Source organism: Lissotriton vulgaris, chromosome 5, assembly GCF_964263255.1.
Source record: "Lissotriton vulgaris chromosome 5, aLisVul1.2, whole genome shotgun sequence".
NCBI lineage: Eukaryota > Metazoa > Chordata > Amphibia > Caudata > Salamandridae > Lissotriton > Lissotriton vulgaris.
This window is the reverse complement of record NC_141693.1, coordinates 4,165,317-4,187,652: the sequence shown is the minus strand read 5'-3', so window position 1 is coordinate 4,187,652 and position 22,336 is coordinate 4,165,317. Positions and strand designations below refer to the sequence as shown.

The 22,336-nt window shown below is 45.2% G+C and overlaps 1 protein-coding gene across 1 annotated transcript; it reads right to left on the bottom strand.

Moving 5' to 3' along the window:
• Positions 1–260: 260 nt before the first annotated feature.
• On the bottom strand, positions 261–20,824 carry ZBTB22 (zinc finger and BTB domain containing 22). Its single transcript, XM_086920616.1, has 2 exons — positions 20,609–20,824; positions 261–3,122 (listed from the first exon to the last, which is right to left on the bottom strand). The coding sequence occupies exons 1-2, from the start codon at positions 20,617–20,619 to the stop codon at positions 1,568–1,570; spliced, it is 1,566 nt and encodes a 521-aa protein (XP_086776742.1). The 5' UTR covers positions 20,620–20,824; the 3' UTR covers positions 261–1,567.
• Between the last annotated feature and the right edge of the window lie 1,512 nt (positions 20,825–22,336).

Genomic DNA, 22,336 nt, shown 5'->3' with positions numbered 1-22,336 from the left:
CTCCTTTCTAGCAGGTAATGTAGCATCTCCTCCACTCATGCAAAGTTACAGCAAAAAGAACTGAATTCAAACTTAGCATGCAAGAGATACCAGGAGGCTGTAAACTGCAGGAAATAGAAAAACCTAAGACGGCCTGGCCCAATAACACTTCCGACATGAATACATTGAAATACAGGAATGTACCTTGTGGGTGAGCTCGATTAGGGACATAGATGATGCTTTAGGTGATCTGCGCAGACTACGTGAGAGTGGAGAATTGCTGGGCTTCAAAACGCCTTCAGCACTGCATAGCCTGGAAGAAGCCGGGGAAAGTCCTCAACTGACAAGTGAGACGAGCCCTGGCAGTCAAAGACACACACTACACTTCAGATTTCTGTTCTGACTGTCCAGATACAGAGCCGTTAGATCTAGAAAACAATGTGGGAGCAGCATCTGTTCCTCAATCTTAATTCTGTGCCCCGCACATTGTGAGCTACCTGACAGCAGGTCTTAAAAAAACATAAGAATTCTACTGCAACAATAAAGCCATAGTGTACGATCTCATTTAAGGGAACGTTTCATAACATTAGTGTAAGTGATTTACTTCAGAGACAACATCTGAACACTGATGGGTGAGCGTGGACATGCCTTAGTGTGTGTGTGTGCGTGTGCGAGTGAAATGTGTAGGACTGTGTGTGTGCGCATGAAAGATGTGTGTAGGACTGGGCACGTATAACCCATGCTGTGAGGACTAGATAGTTCATTATAGCATGGGTAAACCCTGACAGAACCAGACAAACACTTTCTTTGTGAGGATCAGTGCATTAGGAGGACCGGTCCCCATAGTGTGTAGGTACTTTTGAGCGAGGGTATCGAAAAGACTTCAGTTATGCTTTCCTCGGTCCGCCTTTTAACCTACCCTACTATCAAAGCGCCCGTAGGGTTAGAATAGCAAATACACACTTCATTACGGCACATGGCCGGACCTCATAATAACAGGTATGTTATGCTGTGTGTGAGTGTTTGTCTGAGACTGCAAGTGCCTGTGAGACTGTGCCCAGGAGCTGGATCAAAAGGGAAGTGTACAGATCCACTGTCTGACAAGGCAGTGAGGACAGATTTGTGCAACATCTGCCAGTTCATAGAACAGGGGCATCAGCTTAAATGCAGTAAGATGCACAGCACAGATACGCATGCATGGTTGCTGAATACGGCATAGAAGGAAGTGTCACTGTATGGAGGGTTGAATTACAGTCCCATTCCACAAATCCTTAATCCCTCCTCTAGTCGCCAAAACAGTTTTCTGCCCCCTGCTAAGCAGGTGAACAGACCTAAGTCCTACCCTTCTGAAGCCGTGAGCCTGGAAGCACTGGCCACCTTCCAGCCTCCCCCCTAACACTGGAACATACGTGCTACGTAAAGAGACGATTCAGAGAGTCCAGCTGTTTTGTCCGTTCTAGAAACGAGTTTGACTAATGCTGTAGGAGATATGGTTCTCCCAAATCCAGACAGTCTGGCTCCGAAACTGCTACAAGAATGAGAATTAAAAAGTCATGGCTGCCGCAGGCAGGCTTATAATGGCCACCCATCAAATGTCCCGCTCATGCACCGCTGTGGCCGTCCGACCTGTCCCTTGCCCCGAGTGCAGCTGCCGTGTCGCATGAGCCTCCTGCTGCAGATGCTGCAGCCGGATGGCATCACCGCCGCAGGGCTCATCATTCTTGCAGGGATCGTCAGCACCCTCTTTCTTGCAGCTGCCGCTCATACGGTGCCGCCGCTCACAGTGGCCCTTGTGCCGCATGAAGCTATCGCGCCACATGAACTTCTTGTTACAGAGACTGCACTCGTAGGGCTTCAGGCCAGTGTGCGTCTTCATGTGCTCCGTTAGGTGGTGCTTCATCTTGAACTTCTTGTTGCAGACCGGGCAGTCGAAGGGCCGCAGATTGAGGTGCATGTTCACATGCCGGTCCCGCATACTCTTGTGGGAGAAGGCCTTGCCACAGTGACACATAAAAATCTTGTTGCCGTCTGTAGAGCTGCTGTTGAGTTGCACAGCACCATGCTCCACTGGAGCCTGGGGAGGGTAGACCAGGATCTGGTTGCCTTGCATGTCCATGGGCATGAGAGAGCGCTGCGAGAACTGACCTGGCATGTCCTCAAGTGCTTCATAGCTGAAATCCTCAGAGGACTCGCAGAAGTTCACTTGCTCTTCTAACCTCTGGTCACCACTGCTTGGCAAGTCCCGGGATTGGAGGGTGCGCACATCAGTGATGCTCAGCGGTGCCTCAGCGAGGTCAGGCTGTCGGGAAGCAGCTGGAACAGTCTCTACGGGATCCTCGTCCTCCTCGCAGGTCAGCACCAGGTCCTCCTGTGGCTTTTCCTTCTTGATATAAACCCACTGCTTCTGCGGCATGATACTAGGCTGAATGTAAGCGGGCCGCCTACTTGAGCACTCCCCGCTGCCACCACCATCACTCATTTCGTCATCTGTCTCCAGAACAAAGTGGCTAGCGTGGGAAAAAGGGTCACGGCCCTTCTCGGCCAGTGTGTGCTGGAATATGACATCACCATCATTGGCATCAGAGCCCTCTCTCTCTGATCGCAAATACTTGCCTGGCTCGTGGACCCCTGCAAATTCTGTAGCAGCTTCCCGGGGGCTAAAATAGTTGCTGCTGCTGGGTGACTGGTTCTCACTGGTGCGGCATGAGTGGGCTCGGGAGGGAGCTCTGGATGGGCCACGGCCCTCCTTCAGCAGTTCGGAGCATTTGTCAACGATGTGCCACATCTGCAGCACACTGCCCACAGTCAGGTAATTCACAATCTCATCTGAAACCATGCTCAGCTTCCCAGTATATGCAGACGACAGGACTGTCTCAAAGGCCAGAGGGTCCATGACGTTGGGTAGGGAGATCGAGGTCATGTTCTTCAGGAGAACCTGGTCATGGAAGTAGGGCGAGGAGGCTGCCAGCACAGCACGGTGAGCTTTGAAGATCTGGCCCTGGACATGAATGGTAATGTCGCAGAGCTTTCCCTCTCGCCGCTGCTGGTTCAGGTTCTCCAGCAAGGCACAGGTGATCTCCGGGAAGTCCAAGTGGACGATGGCGCTGGAAGAATCCATGTTGCCAAGCTGCTTTGGAAGACTTCTGGAAAACAAGAGGGAAACTGTTAGGTCGGGTGAATGTTCCATGATCCAATCACAATAAAATGCCTGTCCCTAGTTTGTCTATCCTCCATCCTGCTCAGCTATTGCTTCCCTTCCTCTTTGTGTGTCCCCACCAAGGCATCTACTATCCATCTCTCATGTGGGAGTAAACTATTTAGGAAATAGAGGGAAAGTGGACCTAGAAATATATAAATATACTATAGGACCAGAAAAGAGGAAGATGAAGATTTGTTTCAAAAATTCACATTTTTAATATTTTTATAAATTAGATTATAGTAGAGAAATTTATATTTTCATAAATATTGTAAGAAAAAAGAAATGACATACAATCTTTAGTCATATTAGTGGTACATCTATAATTACATGTACGGCCTATGCATGATGTGCAAAATACTTCTTGTTGGTGTTTTAGGGACTTATCATACATACTTGTCCATTCACACATAGCCTAAGTTAAATAATTACACAGATATCAAAATATGATGTTGTCGATAAAAGACACGGATGGATATGTGTACCAACAATAAAAGACTTAACAAAGAAAAAAATGTATTCATCAGAAGTGAAGTACACAGACATGGTCATGGCTATCATAGTTCAAGTCTACACGCGTTTCGGCTCGACGCCTTCATCAGGTAGCCATGATGGTCTAAAAAAGATCTGTAGAAAAAATGTGAATGTATGAATTGATACTGGTCACATGAAGTTCAGGTCCTACTCAAGTTCAAATACATTATTAATTAAAACGTTATACAAAAGTTTAAAACATGTCACACACAAAGAACTGCTGTAAGTTACTAAAGTTCTCACCATGAAATTAACAAAGAGAAAAAAGAAAAAAAGAAGGTGGATGAAGGTGAGGAACAAGAAAAAAGTATTCTGATACTAAATGTACCACTCCTAAAACATCTTTTAATATGTCAGACCACAACGTTTTAGAGAAACGGATAAGAACTGAAAAGAGCAGCAGACCCTTAGGTTAAGACACCAATGTGATGTATAAAAACAACATGGAGAGGAATAGTAGAATTAGGAGTCCCAATATTTCAGATACTATTGTTACACATACTATCTATCTCTCATATCATCTCCCTCCTTGTCTGTCTAGATTAAGGCCCGCTGTCTCTCCTCCAAGTCACTCCTTAGTATTTGCTTCTTCTTCCTTTCAGTTGGTTATGGCTCTTCTTTCTAATAATTCCTCTCTTTTGCTAGCTTCCCCCAGAAGGAATGAAGATGCAGAGAACGCCAGGGGTAACTAATGCTTCCCAGAAATTGGTTACAGCCACTGCCTCAAGACCAATGTCCCATCAACAACTTGTTACCGGTCCCTTGTGTACTGTTGCCTGGTAATACTCCTAAGCCAGCAACACTTCACAAGTCGGAGAAAGGGGGTCACAGATCTGCTGAAAGAAAGGATGCAGCTATTTAAATAAAGCATACTCTAGAACAAAGGCTGCTTTTGTTCTACAATGGTCTTTGTTTCTCAAGATTCAAGCTCAGGCCCGCTCTAGATGCTAGCATCATTAATAAACTGGTAGAAGAAGCAACACGCCGAGGTTGCCAACATTTGATTGGTTTTGGCAGCCACCAGCCAATCTGAGCTCAGTACACCAGCTACATTTAGAAAAAAACATGATCTACTAAAGGTTTCTAAAACATTTTTCTTTTTTCTCTTGAACTTTCAGGTTGATAAAACGCAGCTTAGAAAGAAGATGTAGACTACCAACACAATAACGTCTTGTTCAGAAAATTTCTGAGTGCTGTCAAAAAGTTCCTAACAGAGAAAAACACGTTAATAAAAGCTTAAATTAATAATAAGAACAGAGAGTACAACAATGATAAATGCTGCTGAAAGATTCTTGAGATAGCAAGACACTATTAGCTATAAAAATGCAACATTTCAATCCAACAACTGTAGACATTCGAAAACTTTGGAAGAAAATTCCGAAAATGTGGGATAAATCTAGAGAACAATTTGTTGTCCACAACTTTCCCTCCATATTTTGACTTTCCCTCCATATTTTGACTTTCCCTCCATATTTTCCAGATTCCTACTGGTTCACAAAGGCTAATCCATTACTGTTTGTACCCCAGCGTATATTGTGTTGAAGGCTATCTGATGAACAGGGAGGCAAATGTATCCCACCAGAAGAAACAGGCGAGTGAGCCTCTTGAAGGGACTTGGGGACGAGCACTGGAAGCGCGAGAGGGAATTGCAGTTGAATTCGAAGTTGAGACCTTGGGCAAGGCTTTAAGACATGCTGGCAATGCTGGTAAGCTCTTCTCCGTGGCTTTTAAATTGTTAGTGCCAGTCCTAGATGGGTGCCCCGCATGAAATTTCTAGAACTGTTTGATTCGACAACAAAGTCTTCAAACACCTATTTACGGAACGGAAATGAATCCAACAAACGCATTTGCAAAGAGGCCCTGCAGTACAAGTGGCACATGTTTTTACAAACTTTACAAACAAAAGCATTTAATATTTGCAAATTGTGAAATGAATAATTATTTCCCAAATGCTTGTTTGTTCTTTTACTAGGTAGGCACCCAGCAAAGAAGAATAGTTGAGTCTTGTGTAAGCTGCATGGTTTCTTACTGACACAAAACCAATGTTGAAACAATTCTTTATGTGTACGCTCTTGCTGCTATCCAAAGCCCTGAGGCTCACATTCCACTAGTTTAGAAACTCTTTGAACGCTTTGCTGCTGGTTTTTGACGGAGCTCCATGAAATTCCATGAAATGTCAACAATCTGCTTTCTGGACACCAGTGCTGGTGAGAGAAAGTGGTACTCAAAGTATGTCCTGATTTGGGAAAATAATAAATGAATTATGAAGAATTGAGATATTTCTGCATTGCATTCCATTCAGATGCATGGACCAAGAGGAAAAAAACTAATAGGTTTAATAATTACCATCATAATACCGGGACTCTTTAACTGCGATTTCATGAGCTCGGCTATATTAAAACCAGATATTTATCATTGGGGGGGGGTGGGGGGGGGCAGGATCTGCATTTTGATGGCTTTTAGGATTGCTGCTACAGGTATGTCACAATGGCGGTGCCAGCATCCATATTTAGGAAATACATCAAGATGCGCAAAATCAGTTCTCAAAGACACTCAAATGAATTTACAGACTTCCAGGCACAGGTCTTTCGTGAGTAGAAAAGCTTTCAAATTTAAGATAAGTTAACATAGAATGCGACTTGAAGACTGTAAAGCAAATGTAGGAGAAAGAAAAAACTGCGAGAAAACAAAAATGGCTTGGGGAAATGATGGCATACAAAATAGGATGGCAAAGGAAAAAAATAAAAGACTTGATACAATTACATATTCTTGAGACATGCTGAAAATGACCCATTCGTTATTTTAAGTGATGAATCGTCTGGTAATACAACCTCGCAGCGCTGGGCTTGATCAAGACATATGGTAAACCTTCCACGTATCACAGTTTGAATCTACCCAAGCACTTGTAGGGTGGGAGTGATGGGAGAAAGGGCCATCGACAATGACTTGGAGGCTGAATAAGCCAGGCTCCTTCACAGAGATCTGCGGCCTCACACTGACTCGAAGGCGGTGAGATGAGCAGAAACATATGCTTTGCAACTGATCTTGCAATGTCAGACCACATACCAACCTAGAAATTGCAAAGCAAGGGAGATCTCGCAGATACAGGCAAGAGAAGAGGTATTGCAACAAAGAGAATACCCATAACATAAAATGGAAGAACATCAGACCAAACGAGAGAGTCACTGCACTTGTCCTGGCAGAAAGCCTCAGTGACTTCAAGTCTGCATCATAACCCATGACAACACAAAACAGAAGTAGCTATGCTAAATGCTTGCACATTTAAATATGTATAGAGTAGTGAAAAGAAGCGTCCAGTATCAAAAACAAACAAAGAGAGAGAAGTCCTGTCCAGTGGCGTTCACATGGTGAGCGCACCCAGCCACCTAACGTGCAAAATACCATCCTGTGTGACTGTCCAGAAACCTTGGCAATCTGACACCGAAGCACACACTCTTGTTCCTATTGAATCATTGATAAGAGTGTCAAATGGATGCATAGGAAATTTCAATTTCTTCTGTTTATTCACCACACAGTTCTGTAATTAGCGTGCATAAATTAATCACAAAAGTAGACACTTGTTTCGTCCACAGGACTTTTTCAAGGCTAGAGCAGAGTTCAACTACAGAAATACTGGACTAAAATATAATCCAAACCTATTGCGTTTGGTAGGTCCTTCCAACACAAAGTCAATTCTAATAGTTGCCAAAGAATTAGACCAAGTTCTAAAAACCCGGCCCAGAACCACACCTAAAAACAGTAACAACCAGAAAATGTCTGTAGGTAACTGTCAGTCAATCAGGAGAAGTAAAAAATAGCATTTTATCCAAGCAGGAACATGATAAGCCCGACACCGGTAACGGCCTACAAAGCCAACCAACGATGCTTGGTTGATTTTTTACAGTTCACACTAATAGTTCCAGATCTTCCTAGTGCTAACAGAGTAAAATAGCCTCAACTCCAGAAAGAGTAACAGGTTATAGCTTACTGCCAGCACCAGAAACATAAAACACACTATAGATCATTGACAAAGACATACCTCAATTGTTTTGTAAAGTTTGTAAATAAGCAGTTGATGATTTTTACTCAGGGAGGGGCGTGTTCCACATTTTGGGCATAACCTAGCAGAAAGTTAGCCCCTTGCACGCACATTTAATCCTGAGAATAACAACAAGCCAATCGCTTGTGGATCTAAGATCCAGGGAAGGATGAAAGCAATGTAATTTAGAGACCTAGTCAGCTGATCCCTTGTTAGGCAGAGCAGAGTATTGCAAAAGAAATTACTTTCCCTAGCTACACACAAGGATGATATTATATCTGATGGAGGCAGCACACTGACATTGCCCACTGAGACTACACAAAGGTCGTGAATCCTGGATCACTAACATTTGTGGAGCAGGTTTGAAGCGATGGTGGCACACCTTGCACACAACATGGACGTTAGCTGTTAAAGTTATAAGATTAATGTTCTGGCTGGTTATTGCTCCTTCTCTCAGTCTGGTTATTGCACCTTCTCTCTAAGTCTGGTTATTGCACCTACTCTCCCTCTGGTTATTGCTCCTTCTCTCCCTCTGGGTATTGCTCCTTCTCTAAGTCTGGTTATTGCTCCTTCTCTCCCTCTGGGTATTGCTCCTTCTCTAAGTCTGGTTATTGCTCCTTCTCTCAGTCTGGTTATTGCACCTACTCTCCCTCTGGTTATTGCTCCTTCTCTCCCTCTGGGTATTGCTCCTTCTCTCTACGTCTGGTTATTGCTCCTTCTCTCCCTCTGGTTATTGCTCCTTCTCTCCCTCTGGTTATTGCTCCTTCTCTCTCTCTGGTTATTGCTCCTTCTCTCTCTCTCTGTCTGGTTATTGCTCCTTCTCTCTCTCTCTATCTGGTTATTGCTCCTTCTCTCAGTCTGGTTATTGCTCCTTCTCCCTCTCTGTCTGGTTATTGCTCCTTCTCTCAGTCTGGTTATTGCTCCTTCTCCCTCTCTATCTGGTTATTGCTCCTTCTCTCAGTCTGGTTATTGCTCCTTCTCCCTCTCTGTCTGGTTATTGCTCCTTCTCTCAGTCTGGTTATTGCTCCTTCTCTCTAAGTCTGGTTATGGCACCTTCTCTCTCAGTCTGGTTATTGCTCCTTCTCTCTCTCTGTCTGGTTATTGCTCCTTCTCTCTCCCTCTGGTTATTGCTCCTTCTCTCTCAGTCTGGTTATTGCTCCTTCTCTCTCTCTGTCTGGTAATTGCTCCTTCTCTCCAAGTCTGGTTATTGCTCCTTCTCTCCAAGTCTGGTTATTGCACCTTCTCTCTCTCTAAGTCTGGTTATTGCTTCTTCTCTCTCTCTCCCTCTGGCTATTGCTCCTTCTCTCTCTCTGTCTGGGTATTGCTCCTTCTCTCTCCCTCAGTCTGGTTATTGCTCCTTCTCTCCCTCTGGTTATTGCTCCTTCTCTCTCAGTCTGGTTATTGCTCGTTCTCTCTCTCTGCCTGGTTATTGCTTGTTCTCTCTCTCTGTCTGGTTATTGCACGTTCTCTCTCGCTCAGTTTGGTTATTGCTCCTTCTCTCTCTCTGTCTGGTTATTACTCCTTCTCTCTCTCTGTCTGGTTATTGCACGTTCTCTCTCGCTCAGTTTGGTTATTGCTCCTTCTCTCTCTCTGTCTGGTTATTGCACGTTCTGTCTCGCTCAGTTTGGTTATTGCTCCTTCTCTCTCTGTGTCTGGTTATTACTCCTTCTCTCTCTCTGTCTGGTTATTGCACGTTCTCTCTCGCTCAGTTTGGTTATTGCTCCTTCTCTCTCAGTCTGGTTATTGCTCCTTCTCTCTCAGTGTGGTTATTGCTCCTTCTCTCTCTCTGTCTGGTTATTGCTCCTTCTCTCTCTCAGTTTGGTTATTGTTCCTTCTCTCTCTCAGTCTGGTTATTGCTCCTTCTCTCTCTCAGTCTGGTTATTGCGCCTTCTCTCTCAGTCTGGTTATTGCTCCTTTTCTCTCTCAGTCTGGGTATTGCTCCTTCTCTCTCTCAGTCTGGTTATTGCTCCTTCTCTCTCAGTCTGGTTATTGCTCCTTCTCTCTAAGTCTGGTTATTGCACCTTCTCTCTCAGTCTGGTTATTGCTCGTTCTCTCTCTCTGCCTGGTTATTGCTCGTTCTCTCTCTCTGTCTGGTTATTAAACGTTCTCTCTCACTCAGTTTGGTTATTGCTCCTTCTCTCTCTCTGTCTGGTTATTGCTCCTTCTCTCTCTCTGTTTGGTTATTGCCCGTTCTCTCTCGCTCAGTTTGGTTATTGCTCCTTCTCTCACTGTGTCTGGTTATTGCTCCTTCTCTCTCAGTCTGGTTATTGCTCCTTCTCTCTCAGTGTGGTTATTGCTCCTTCTCTCTCTCTGTCTGGTTATTGCTCCTTCTCTCTTTCTGTCTGGTTATTGCACGTTCTCTCTCGCTCAGTTTGGTTATTGCTCCTTCTCTCTCTCTCTGTCTGGTTATTGCTCCTTCTCTCTCTGTCTGGTTATTGCTCCTTCTCTCTCTCAGTCTGGTTATTGTTCCTTCTCTCTCTCAGTCCGGTTATTGCTCCTTCTCTCTCAGTCTGATTATTGCTCCTTCTCTCCATCTGGTTATTGCTCCTTCTCTCTCTGTCTGGTTATTAAACGTTCTCTCTCACTCAGTTTGGTTATTGCTCCTTCTCTCTCTCTGCCTGGTTATTGCTCGTTCTCTCTCTCTGTCTGGTTATTGCACGTTCTCTCTCGCTCAGTTTGGTTATTGCTCCTTCTCTCTCTCTGTCTGGTTATTGCTCCTTCTCTCTCAGTCTGGTTATTGCTCCTTCTCTCTCAGTGTGGTTATTGCTCCTTCTCTCTCTCTGTCTGGTTATTGCTCCTTCTCTCTCTCTGTCTGGTTATTGCACGTTCTCTCTCGCTCAGTTTGGTTATTGCTCCTTCTCTGTCTGGTTATTGCTTCTTCTCTCTCTCAGTCTGGTTATTGCTCCTTCTCTCTCTCTCAGTCTGGTTATTACTCCTTCTCTCTCTCTGTCTGGTTATTGCTCCTTCTCTCTCTCTGTCTGGTTATTGCACGTTCTCTCTCGCTCAGTTTGGTTATTGCTCCTTCTCTCTCTGTGTCTGGTTATTGCTCCTTCTCTCTCAGTCTGGTTATTGCTCCTTCTCTCTCAGTGTGGTTATTGCTCCTTCTCTCTCTCTGTCTGGTTATTGCTCCTTCTCTCTCTCTGTCTGGTTATTGCACGTTCTCTCTCGCTCAGTTTGGTTATTGCTCCTTCTCTGTCTCTGTCTGGTTATTGCTTCTTCTCTCTCTCAGTCTGGTTATTGCTCCTTCTCTCTCTCTGTCTGGTTATTGCTCCTTCTCTCTCTCAGTCTGGTTATTACTCCTTCTCTCTCTCAGTCTGGTTATTGTTCCTTCTCTCTCTCAGTCTGGTTATTGCTCCTTCTCTCTCAGTCTGGTTATTACTCCTTCTCTCTCTCAGTCTGGTTATTGTTCCTTCTCTCTCTCAGTCTGGTTATTGCTCCTTCTCTCTCAGTCTGGTTATTGCTCCTTCTCTCTCAGTCTGGTTATTGCTCCTTCTCTCTAAGTCTGGTTATTGCACCTTCTCTCTCAGTCTGGTTATTGCTCGTTCTCTCTCTCTCTGCCTGGTTATTGCTCGTTCTCTCTCTCTGTCTGGTTATGGCACATTCTCTCTCACTCAGTTTGGTTATTGCTCCTTCTCTCTCTCAGTCTGGTTACTGCTCCTTCTCCCTCAGTCTGGTTATTGCTCCTTCTATCAGTCTGGTTATTGCTCCTTCTCTTTAAGTCTGGTTATTGCTCCTTCTCTCCCTCTGGTTAGTGCTTCCTCTCTCTTTCTCTGTCCGGTTATTGCTCCTTCTCTCTCTCTCTTTGTCTGGTTATTGATCCTTCTCCCTCAGTCTGGTTATTGCTCCTTCTCTCCAAGTCTGGTTATTGCTCCTTTTCTCTCTCTGTCTGGTTATTGCTCATTCTCTCTCTCTCTCCCTCTGGTTATTGCCCCTTCTCTCTCTGTCTGATTATTGCTCCTTCTCTCTCTCTCTCTGTCTGGTTATTGCTCTTTCTTTCTCAGTCTGGTCATTGCTCCTTCTCTCAGTCTGGTTATTGCTCCTTCTCTCTAAGCCTGGTTATTGCACCTTCTCTCTCTATAAGTCTGGTTATTGCACCTTCTCTCTCTCTCGGTCTGGTGATTGCTCCTTTTCTCAGTCTTGTTATTGCTCTTTCTCTCTAAGTCTGGTTATTGCTCCTTCTCTCTGTCTGGTTATTGCTCCTCCTCTCTCAGTCTGGTTATTAATCCTTCTCTCTAAGTCTGGTTATTGCACCTTCTCTCTCTCTAAGTCTGGTTATTGCTCCTTCTCTCTCAGTCTGGTTATTGCTCCTTCTCTCTCTCTCAGTCTGGTTAGTGCTCCTTTTCTCAGTCTGGGTATTGCTCCTTCTCTCTCTCTCAGTCTGGTTATTGTTCCATCTCTCCCTCTGGTTATTGCTCCTTCTCTCTCTCTCTCTGGTTATTGCTCCTTCTCTCTCCGTCTGGTTATTGCTCCTTCCCTCTCTCTGTCTGGTTATTGCTCCTTCTCTCTCTGTCTGGCTATTGCTCCTTCTCTCTCCTTCTGGTTATTGCTCCTTCTCTCTCTGTGTCAGGTTATTACTTCTTCTCTCGGTCTGGTTATTGCTCCTTCTCTCTCCTTCTAGTTATTGCTCCTTCTCTCTCTCTGTCTGGTTATTGCACGTTCTCTCTCTCTCAGTTTGGTTATTGCTTCTTCTCTCTCCTTCTGGTTATTGCTCCTTTTCTCTCCTTCTGGTTATTGCTCCTTCTCTCTCTTTGTCTGGTTATTACTTCTTCTCTCGGTCTGGTTATTGCTCCTTCTCTCTCCTTCTGGTTATTGCTCCTTCTCTCTCTCTGTCTGGTTATTGCACGTTCTCTCTCTCTCAGTTTGGTTATTGCTCCTTCTCTCTCTCTGTCTGGTTATTGCACGTTCTCTCTCTCTGTTTGGTTATTGCTCCTTCTCTCTCTCTGTCTGGTTACTGCTCCTTCTCTCGCTCAGTTTAGTTTTTGCTCCTTCTCCCTGGTCTGGTATTTGCTTTTTCTCTCTCTAAGTCTGGTTATTGCTCCTTCTCTCTGGTCTGGTATTTGCTTTTTCTCTCTCTAAGTCTGGTTATTGCTTCTTCTCTCGGGTCTGGTATTTGCCCTTTCTCTCCCTCAGTCAGGTCACTGCTCCTTCTCTCTCTCTCTCTGTTTATTGCTCCTTCTCTCTGTCTGGTTATTGCTCCTTCTCTCTCTCGGTCTCGTTATTTCTCCTTCTCTCTCTTTCTTTCTTTCTGGTTATTGCACATTCTCTCACTCAGTCTGGTTATTCGACCTGCTCTCACTCAGTCTGGTTATTGCTCCTTCTCTCAGCCTGGTTACTGCTGCTTCTCTCAGCCCGGTTACTGCTCCTTCTCTCAGCCTGGTTACTGCTCCTCAGCTCTCAGTCTGGTTATTGCGCCTTCTCTCTCTCACATTCTGGTTATTACTCCTTCTCTCTCACATTCTGGTTATTTCTCCTTCTCTTTCTCAGTCTGGTTATTGCTCCTTCTCTCCAAGTCTGGTTATTACTCCTTCTCTCTCTCTCTGTCTGGTTATTGCTCTTTCTCTCTCAGTCTGGTTATTGCACCTTCTCTCAGTCTGGTTATTGCACCTTCTCTCCCTCTGGTTATTGCTCCTTCTCTCTCAGTCTGGTTAATGCTCCTTCTCTCTAAGCCTGGTTATTACACCTTCTCTCTCTATAAGTCTGGTTATTGCTCCTTCTCTCTCTCTGGTTATTGCTCCTTCTCCCTCTCTCTGTCTGGTTATTGCTTCTTCTCTCTCTCTGTGTCTGGTTATTGCTCCTTCTCTCTCAGTCTGGTTATTGCACCTTCTCTCTCTCTAAGTCTGGTTATTGATCCTTCTCTCTCAGTCTGGTTATTGCACCATCTCTCTCTCTAAGTCTGGTTATTGCTCCTTCTCTCTCAGTCTGGTTATTGCACCTTCTCTCTCTCTAAGTCTGGTTATTGCTCCTTCTCTCTCAGTCTGGTTATTGCTCCTTCCCTCTCTGTCTGGTTATTGCTCCTTCTCTCTCTGTCTGGTTATTGCTCCTTCTCTCTCCTTCTGGTTATTGCTCCTTCTCTCTCTGTGTCAGGTTATTACTTCTTCTCTCTGTCTGGTTATTGCTCCTTCTCTCTCCTTCTGGTTATTGCTCCTTCTCTCTCTCTGTCTGGTTATTGCACGTTCTCTCTCTCTCTGTTTGGTTATTGCTCCTTCTCTCTCCTTCTGGTTATTGCTCCTTCTATCTCCTTCTGGTTATTGCTCCTTCTCTCTCTCTGTCTGGTTATTACTTCTTCTCTCTGACTGGTTATTGCTCCTTCTCTCTCCTTCTGGTTATTGCTCCTTCTCTCTCTCTGTCTGGTTATTGCATGTTCTCTCTCTCTCTGTTTGGTTATTGCTCCTTCTCTCTCCTTCTGGTTATTGCTCCTTCTATCTCCTTCTGGTTATTGCTCCTTCTCTCTCTCTCTGTCTGGTTATTACTTCTTCTCTCTGTCTGGTTATTGCTCCTTCTCTCTCCTGGTTATTGCTCCTTCTCTCTCTCTGTCTGGTTATTGTACGTTCTCTCTCTCTCAGTTTAGTTATTGCTCCTTCTCTCTGGTCTGGTATTTGCTTTTTCTCTCTCTAAGTCTGGTTATTGCTCCTTCTCTCGGGTCTGGTATTTGCCCTTTCTCTCCCTCAGTCAGGTCACTGCTCCTTCTCTCTCTGTTTATTGCTCCTTCTCTCTGTCTGGTTATTGCTCCTTCTCTCTCTCGGTCTCGTTATTTCTCCTTCTCTCTCTTTCTTTCTTTCTGGTTATTGCACATTCTCTCACTCAGTCTGGTTATTGCTCCTTCTCTCAGCCTGGTTACTGCTGCTTCTCTCAGCCCGGTTACTGCTCCTTCTCTCAGCCTGGTTACTGCTCCTCAGCTCTCAGTCTGGTTATTGCGCCTTCTCTCTCTCACATTCTGGTTATTTCTCCTTCTCTTTCTCAGTCTGATTATTGTTCCTTCTCTCTCTCTGTCTGGTTATTGCTCCTTCTCTCCAAGTCTGGTTATTGCTCCTTCTCTCTCTCTGTCTGTCTGGTTATTGCTCTTTCTCTCTCAGTCTGGTTATTGCTCCTTCTCTCTCTGTGTCTGGTTATTGCTCTTTCTCTCTCAGTCTGGTTATTGCTCCTTATCTCTCTGTTTGGTTATTGCTCCTTCTCTCTCTCAGTCTGGTTATTGCTCCTTCTCTCTCAGTCTGGTTATTGCTCCTTCTCTCTCTCTGTCTGGTTATTGCTCCTTCTCTCTCTCTCTGTCTGGTTATTGCTCCATCTCTCTCAGTCTGGTTATTGCTCCTTCTCTCTCTGTCTGGTTATTGCTCCTTCTCTCTAAGTCTGGTTATTGCTCCTTCTCTCTCTGTCTGGTTATTGCTCCTTCTCTCTCAGTCTGGTTATTGCTCCTTCTCTCTCTGTCTGGTTATTGCTCCTTCTCTCTCTGTCTGGTTATTGCTCCTTCTCTCTCAGTCTGGTTATTGCTCCTTCTCTCTCTCTGTCTGGTTATTGCTCCTTCTCTCTCTCTCTGTCTGGTTATTGCTCCTTCTCTCTCAGTCTGGTTATTGCTCCTTCTCTCTCTCTGTCTGGTTATTGCTCCTTCTCTCTCTCTCTGTCTGGTTATTGCTCCTTCTCTCTCTCTCTGTCTGGTTATTGCTCCATCTCTCTCAGTCTGGTTATTGCTCCTTCTCTCTCTCTGTCTGGTTATTGCTCCTTCTCTCTCTCTGTCTGGTTATTGCTCCTTCTCTCCAAGTCTGGTTATTGCTCCTTCTCTCTCTCTCTCTCTCTCCCTCTCTGGTTACTGCTCCTTATCTCTCTGTCTAGTTATTGCTCCTTATCTCTCTGTCTAGTTATTGCTCCTTCTCTCTCTCTCAGTCTGGTTATTGCTCCTTCTCTCTCTCAGTCTGGTTATTGCTCCTTCTCTCTCTCTCTGTCTGGTTATTGCTCCATCTCTCAGTCTGGTTATTGCTCCATCTCTCAGTCTGGTTATTGCTCCTTCTCTCAGTCTGGTTATTGCTCCTTCTCTCTCTCTCTGTCTGGTTATTGCTCCATCTCTCAGTCTGGTTATTGCTCCTTCTCTCAGTCTGGTTATTGCTCCTTCTCTCTCTCTCTGTCTGGTTATTGCTCCATCTCTCAGTCTGGTTATTGCTCCTTCTCTCAGTCTGGTTATTGCACCTTCTCTCTCTCTCAGTCTGGTTATTGCTCCTTCTCTCTCTCTCAGTCTGGTTATTGCTCCTTCTCTCTCTCAGTCTGGTTAGTGCTCATTCTCTCTAAGTCTGGTTATTGCACCTTCTCTCTCTCAGTCTGGTTAGTGCTCATTCTCTCTAAGTCTGGTTATTGCACCTTCTCTCTCTCTAAGTCTGGTTATTGCACCTTCTATCTCTCTAAGTCTGGTTATTGCACCTTCTATCTCTCTAAGTCTGGTTATTGCACCTTCTCTCTCTCAGTCTGGTTATTGCTCCTTCTCTCTCTCTCAGTCTGGTTAGTGCTCCTACTCTCAGTCTGGGTATTGCTCCTTCTCTCTGGTCTGGTATTTGCCCTTTCTCTCCCTCAGTCAGGTCACTGCTCCTTCTCTCTCTCTCTCTCTATTTATTACTCCTTCTCTCTGTCTGGTTATTGCGCCTTCTCTCTCTCTGTCTGGTTATTGCTCCTTCTCTTAGTCTGGTTATTGCTCCTTCTCTCTAAGCCTGGTTATTGCACCTTCTCTCTCTATAAGTCTGGTTATTGCACCTTCTCTCTCTCTCAGTCTGGTGATTGCTCCTTTTCTCAGTCTGGTTATTGCTCCTTCTCTCTAAGTCTGGTTATTGCTCCTTCTCTCGGGTCTGGTATTTGCCCTTTCTCTCCCTCAGTCAGGTCACTGCTCCTTCTCTCTGTCTGGTTATTGCTCCTTCTCTCTCTCGGTCTCGTTATTTCTCCTTCTCTCTCTTTCTTTCTTTCTGGTTATTGCACATTCTCTCACTCAGTCTGGTTATTCGACCTGCACTCACTCAGTCTGGTTATTGCTCCTTCTCTCAGCCTGGTTACTGCTGCTTCTCTCAGCCCGGTTACTGCTCCTTCTCTCAGCCTGGTTACTGCTCCTCAGCTCTCAGTCTGGTTATTGCTCCTTCTCTCAGTCTGGTTACTGCTGCTTCTCTCAGCCCGGTTACTGCTCCTTCTCTCAGCCCGGTTACTGCTCCTTCTCTCAGCCTGGTTACTGCTCCTCAGCTCTCAGTCTGGTTATTTCTCCTTCTCTTTCTCAGTCTGATTATTGTTCCTTCTCTCTCTGTCTGGTTATTGCACATTTTCTCCCTCTGTCTGGTTACTGCTCCTGCTCTCTCTCTGTCTAGTTATTAATACTTCTCTCTCTCTCTCAGGGTCTGGTTATTGCTCCTTCTCTCGCTCTCAGGGTCTGGTTTTTCCTCCTTTTCTGTCTTAATGATTATTGCTCCTTCCTTCGCTGTCTGGTTTTTGCTCCGACTCTCTCGGTCTGGTTATTGCTCCTTCTCTCTCTCGGTCTGGTTGTTCCTCCTTCTCTGTCTGTCTGGTTATAGCTCCTTCCCTCGCTGTCTGGTTATTGCTCCGACTCTCTCGGTCTGGTTATTGCTTCCTCTCTCTTTCTCTGTCCGGTTATTGCTCCCTCTCTCTCTCTCTGGTTATTGCTCCTTTTCTCCATCTGTCTGGTTATTGCTCCTTCTTTCTCCTACAGTCTAGTTGTTGCTTCTTTTCTCTCTCGGTCTGGTTATTTCACCTTCTCCCTCTCTGTTTGGTTTTTGGCCCTGCTTTCTCTCCTTTAGGTATTGCTTCTGTCCTCTCTCAGTCTGGTTACTGCTCCTTCTCCGGCAGTCTGGTTATTGCTCCTTCTCCCTCAGTCTGGTTATTGCTTCTTTTCTCTCAGTCTGGTTACTGGTCCTTTTCTCTCTCTCTCTCTCTCTCTCTATCTGTCTCGTTATTGCTTCTGCTCACTCTCTCAGTCTGGTTACTGGTCCTTTTCTCTCTCTCTCTGTCTGGTTATTACGCCTGCTCTCGCTCTGTCTGGTTATTGCTCCTGCTCTCTCTGTCTGGTTATTGCTCCTGCTCTATCTCCTACTGGTTATTGTTCCTCCTCTCTCTTAGTCTGGTTCATGCTCCCTCCCTCTCTGTCTGGTTACTGTTCCTTCTCTCTCTCTGCCTGCTTATTGCTCTCTCTTTCTCTCGCTGCCTGGTGATTACTCTCTCTCTGGGTTGCGCTCCAAGAGTATGGTTATTGCTCCTTCTCTCTGTCTGGTTATTGCTCCTTCTCTCTCCTTCTGGTTATTGCTCGTTCTCTATCAGGTTATTGCTCATTCTCTCGCCTAGTCTGGTTATTGCTCCTTCTCTCCCTCTCAGTCTGGTTATTGCTCCTTTTCTCTCAGTCTGGTTATTGCTCTTTATCTGTCTCAGTCTGATTATTGCTCCTTCTCTGTCTCTCTTTCTGGTTATTGCTCCTTCTCTGTTTCAGTTTGATTATTGCTCCTTCTCTGTCTCTCTCTCTGGTTATTGCTCCTTCTCTGTCTCAGTCTGATTATTGCTCCTTCTCGGTCTCTCTCTCTGGTTATTGCCCCTTCTCTGTCTCAGTCTGGTTATTGCTCTTTCTCGGTCTCAGCCTGATTATTGCTTGTTCTCCATTTCTCTGTCAGGTTATTGCCATTCTCTCTCGGGGTCCGGTTATTGCTCCTTCTCTTTCTCAGTCTGCTTATTGCTCTTTCTCTGTCTGTCTGATTATTGCTCCTTCTCGGTCTCTCTCTCTGGTTAATGCTCCTTCTCTGTCTCAGTCTGGTTATTGCTCTTTCTCTGTCTCAGCCTGATTATTGCTCGTTCTCCAATTCTCTGTTGGGTTATTGCCATTCTCTTTCGGGGTCAGGTTATTGCTCCTTCTCTCCCTCTGGTTATTGCTCCTTCTCTGTCTCAGTCTGGTTATTGCTCCTTCTCCATATCTCTGTCAGGTTATTGCCATTCTCTCTCGGGTCCGGTTATTGCTCCTTCGCTTTCTCAGTCTGGTTACTGATCCTCCTCTCTCAGTCGGGTTACTGTTCCTTCTCTCTCTCGGTCTGGTTATTGCTCCTTCTCTCGCTCTGTCTGGTTACTATCCCTTTTCTCTCAGTCTGGTTACTAGTCCTTTTCTCTCTCTATGTCTGGTTATTACTCCTGCTCTCTGTCCTTCTGGTTATTGCTCCTTCTCTCCGTCAGTCTGGTTCTTGCTCCCTCCCTCTCTCAGTCTGGTTACTGTTCCTTCTCTCTCTCTGCCTGCTTATTGCTCTCTCTTTCTCTCGCTGCCTGGTGATTACTCTCTCTCTCAGTTTATCGCTCCAAGAGTATGGTTATTGCTCCTTCTCTCCCTCTGGTTATTGCACTTTCTCTCTCAGTCTGGTTATTCCTCCTTCTCTCTCTCTCAGTCTGGTTATTGCTCCTTCTCTCTCTCTGGTTATTGCTCCTTCTCTGTCTCAGTCTGTTTATTGCTCCTTCTCTGTCTCAGTCTGATTATTGCTCGTTCTCCATTTCTCTGTCGGGTTATTGCCATTCTCTCTCAGGGTCCGGTTTTGCTTTTTCTCTTTCTCAGTCTGGTTACTGATCCTCCTCTCTCAGTCGGGTTCCTGTTCCTTCTCTCTCTTGGTCTGCTTATTGTTCTCTCTCTCGCTACCTGGTGATCACTCTCTCTCTGTTTTTCGCTCCCAGAGTATGGTTATTGCTCCTTCTCTCATTAGTACTCTTTCTCGCACTCTCTCTTTCAGATTAGAGTTCTGACCGGTTATTGCTTCTTCTCTCTCTCTCTTTCTTGATACTGTACCCTCCCAAAGTCTGGTGGTGATCCGTTTTTCCCAAGACTGATTATTGCTCCCTCTCGGTCTGATCAATGCCCTCTCTCTAGGGCAATTAGCCTTTGTCTGGCTGCTGCTCCCATTCTAGCTATCTGGCTATACACCCACTTTATGTATCTGGTCATTGCTCCCACTCACTCTGATTAGCGCTCTCTCTTGTTTATTGTTACCCTCTCAGTCTGATTATTATTACGCTTTCACCATACCTGGGCATTGCCTTCTCTCTTAGTCTGGCTATTGTTCTTCCTGGGTCCCAGGTTGGTTATTGCACCCTCTAAGTCGGATTATTGCACGCTCTCCCTCACTCAGTCTAAATTACTCCCTTTGTAAACCTGGAAACCTGGTTTCTGCTTCCTCTCTCAATCTGGTTATTGCTTTTGCTCTCTGTCTGGACGTCACTCGCTCTCTGTGAGACAGGTCTCAGTCCCTCTCTCTCGCCAAGTCTGTTTACTGCTCCCTGAGTCTGGTTATAGCTTCTTCTCTCAATCTGGTACCTGCTCCCTCTCCTTGTCTGGTTCATGCACGCTCTTTCTTTGTCTGGTTATTTCTGTCTTTCTGGTTATTGCTCCATCTCTATGTATGCCCTCTCTCTCCCTCTATGTCTATAAGTCACCCCCACAGGCTGGTTATTATTTCATCTTTGAAACTGTAACTGCCCCCCCTCTCTCTCTCAATCTGGTTCTTGCTCCCTCTCTCTACATCTATTGCTCTTCTCTCGAAGGCTGTGTTTTTTGTTACTACATTTACGATAAGCTCCCCAAGGACCTTTGACTGCTGCTTGCACTCTGGATCATTTGCCCCTCAGACTGGCTATGCCTCCTTAGAACAGTGCATTACTATTTCTTTCTCTCTTTATTGCCTCCTCTCTCCTAGGCCAACAATGCTAAGCCCCGCCCCTTTTGGACCAACCCGCTGGGTTCCATTGGTCCACCTGGGCGGACCTCTCTCAGTTCACTGGTTCGGACACACGTCTGGCAAGCAAGAAGGCGTGACTTTGTCAATCGCCATAGCGTCAGCACGATTCTCTGCGTGGATTGGCTGACTTACCTGTCGGTCATGTCGAGGCGGTTCTCTAGCTGCGATTGGTGGAGCTGCAGGAGCTGTAGCCACGGACCGCCGCCTACCTATTTCGGGACGGCGACTAGGGCGGGCCGGGGATGCCGGGGCCCTATGGTTACAGGTGCCCGTGGAGCCGGGGAGAATACACCAGACCGGCGCTGCTCTGTTCTGCGGCGCCGGGCTCTCCAGACGCTGCTTTGCCACAGCGCCAATTGGTCCGCCGGGACGAGGCCCGCCCCCAACCGCTGCCGGCTTTCAATTCTGATTGGGTGCGCGGGGCAGCAGGTGCCCTGCTATGGGAAGACTTTGCAGTCCGTCAGGCAGTAGGCGGAGCCGGCTCATCACACAATAAAGCAGACAGGGTGACACCCAGCAGGCAATGGAAATAAAAGAAAGGCAAGCCCCTAATGAAATGTGAGTCATGGCAATCGAGATAGGACTACTCATTGTAGGCAGAGGGGAAGATGACAACTTTCAGTCCCAGTGTACAGAGGCAATGCATCCTTGGGCCAAACAAATGTTAAATGCAGCAGATTTGATGTCAGGACCAGAGGCAAAACTTATGCTTCATCTTTCTTTTATTTTAGTGCAGATTTTCTGTACCACAAATTTAGCCCAAAGACATTAGAATGCTTTACATGAGCACCATATTACATTACAGAAGGTCAGATTTTTTTTTGCTGAGAAAAATTAAGTTGACCCCAGATTCACCAGGGCCATAATGTCAAGTGATGATGACACCCCCAAATAAATGTGTTTGGGCTTTGTAATTGGGCCTGGGGATCTACTGTGTCTCTGCCAGATTTTGTTGTTGTGCACCAAGAATAAAAGACAAAACAGTTACCTTTGTTGGAAAACATGAGCGATCTGGCAGAATTTTAAGTGTGATACCAGATAACCTGGAATGAATACGACATAATTACCAACAGACCTGATTCAGATGGGACGTTCCTGTTTTTTAAGCCAAAAATTGCTTTAATTTGGTACCTTTCTACCCCCAAATTGCCTCTGCTTCAATTGAAGTTAATGGAGAAAATACAATCCCCAGATTTTCTTTTTAAAATCTCCCTCTTTCTAATTTCAAAATGTTGGCATGTGTGATACCGGCTTGCCAGATTGTCCAAATTGTGTGATCCCAGGCAAACATTTTATTTTACAGAGCCTCCTTTTTATTTATTATAACATATAAGAGCATTTCTAAATACCCGGTTTGAGAATGCACGATGTTCAATCACCGATCATGTTTTATTTGAGGCTATAATGTTGCTCCATCTATAAAAAGAATCTAGGGCTTGTTTAGAGTTTAAACACCTAGAAAAAATCTAATTATATCTTATGGAACCAAACTTATATACTAGTCACCATATATGTAGCAAGTCTCTATACTTCTGTTAGACATATGGAATGGAATAAATGCGGTACGCAAAGCCCTTGGAACCAAACCAGCACAGTTCATGTAACTTAATATGATAATTGAAATGTTGTCTTTCTGTATATCAAACAATATTTTCAGCTTCAAAAGAGAATTTTACAAACACAAGGTACCGCAATGGGTGCCCAATTCGTGCCACCATATGCATGTATAGTTATGGGAGACATCAAGAGATTCTGTCTGTGGGACAACCAATTTGTTAAATATACCCAACACAAATATTTAGGGAAGGTACATTGATGTTATACTATGCATATGGCAAGGCCCAGAAGCAACTTTAAATA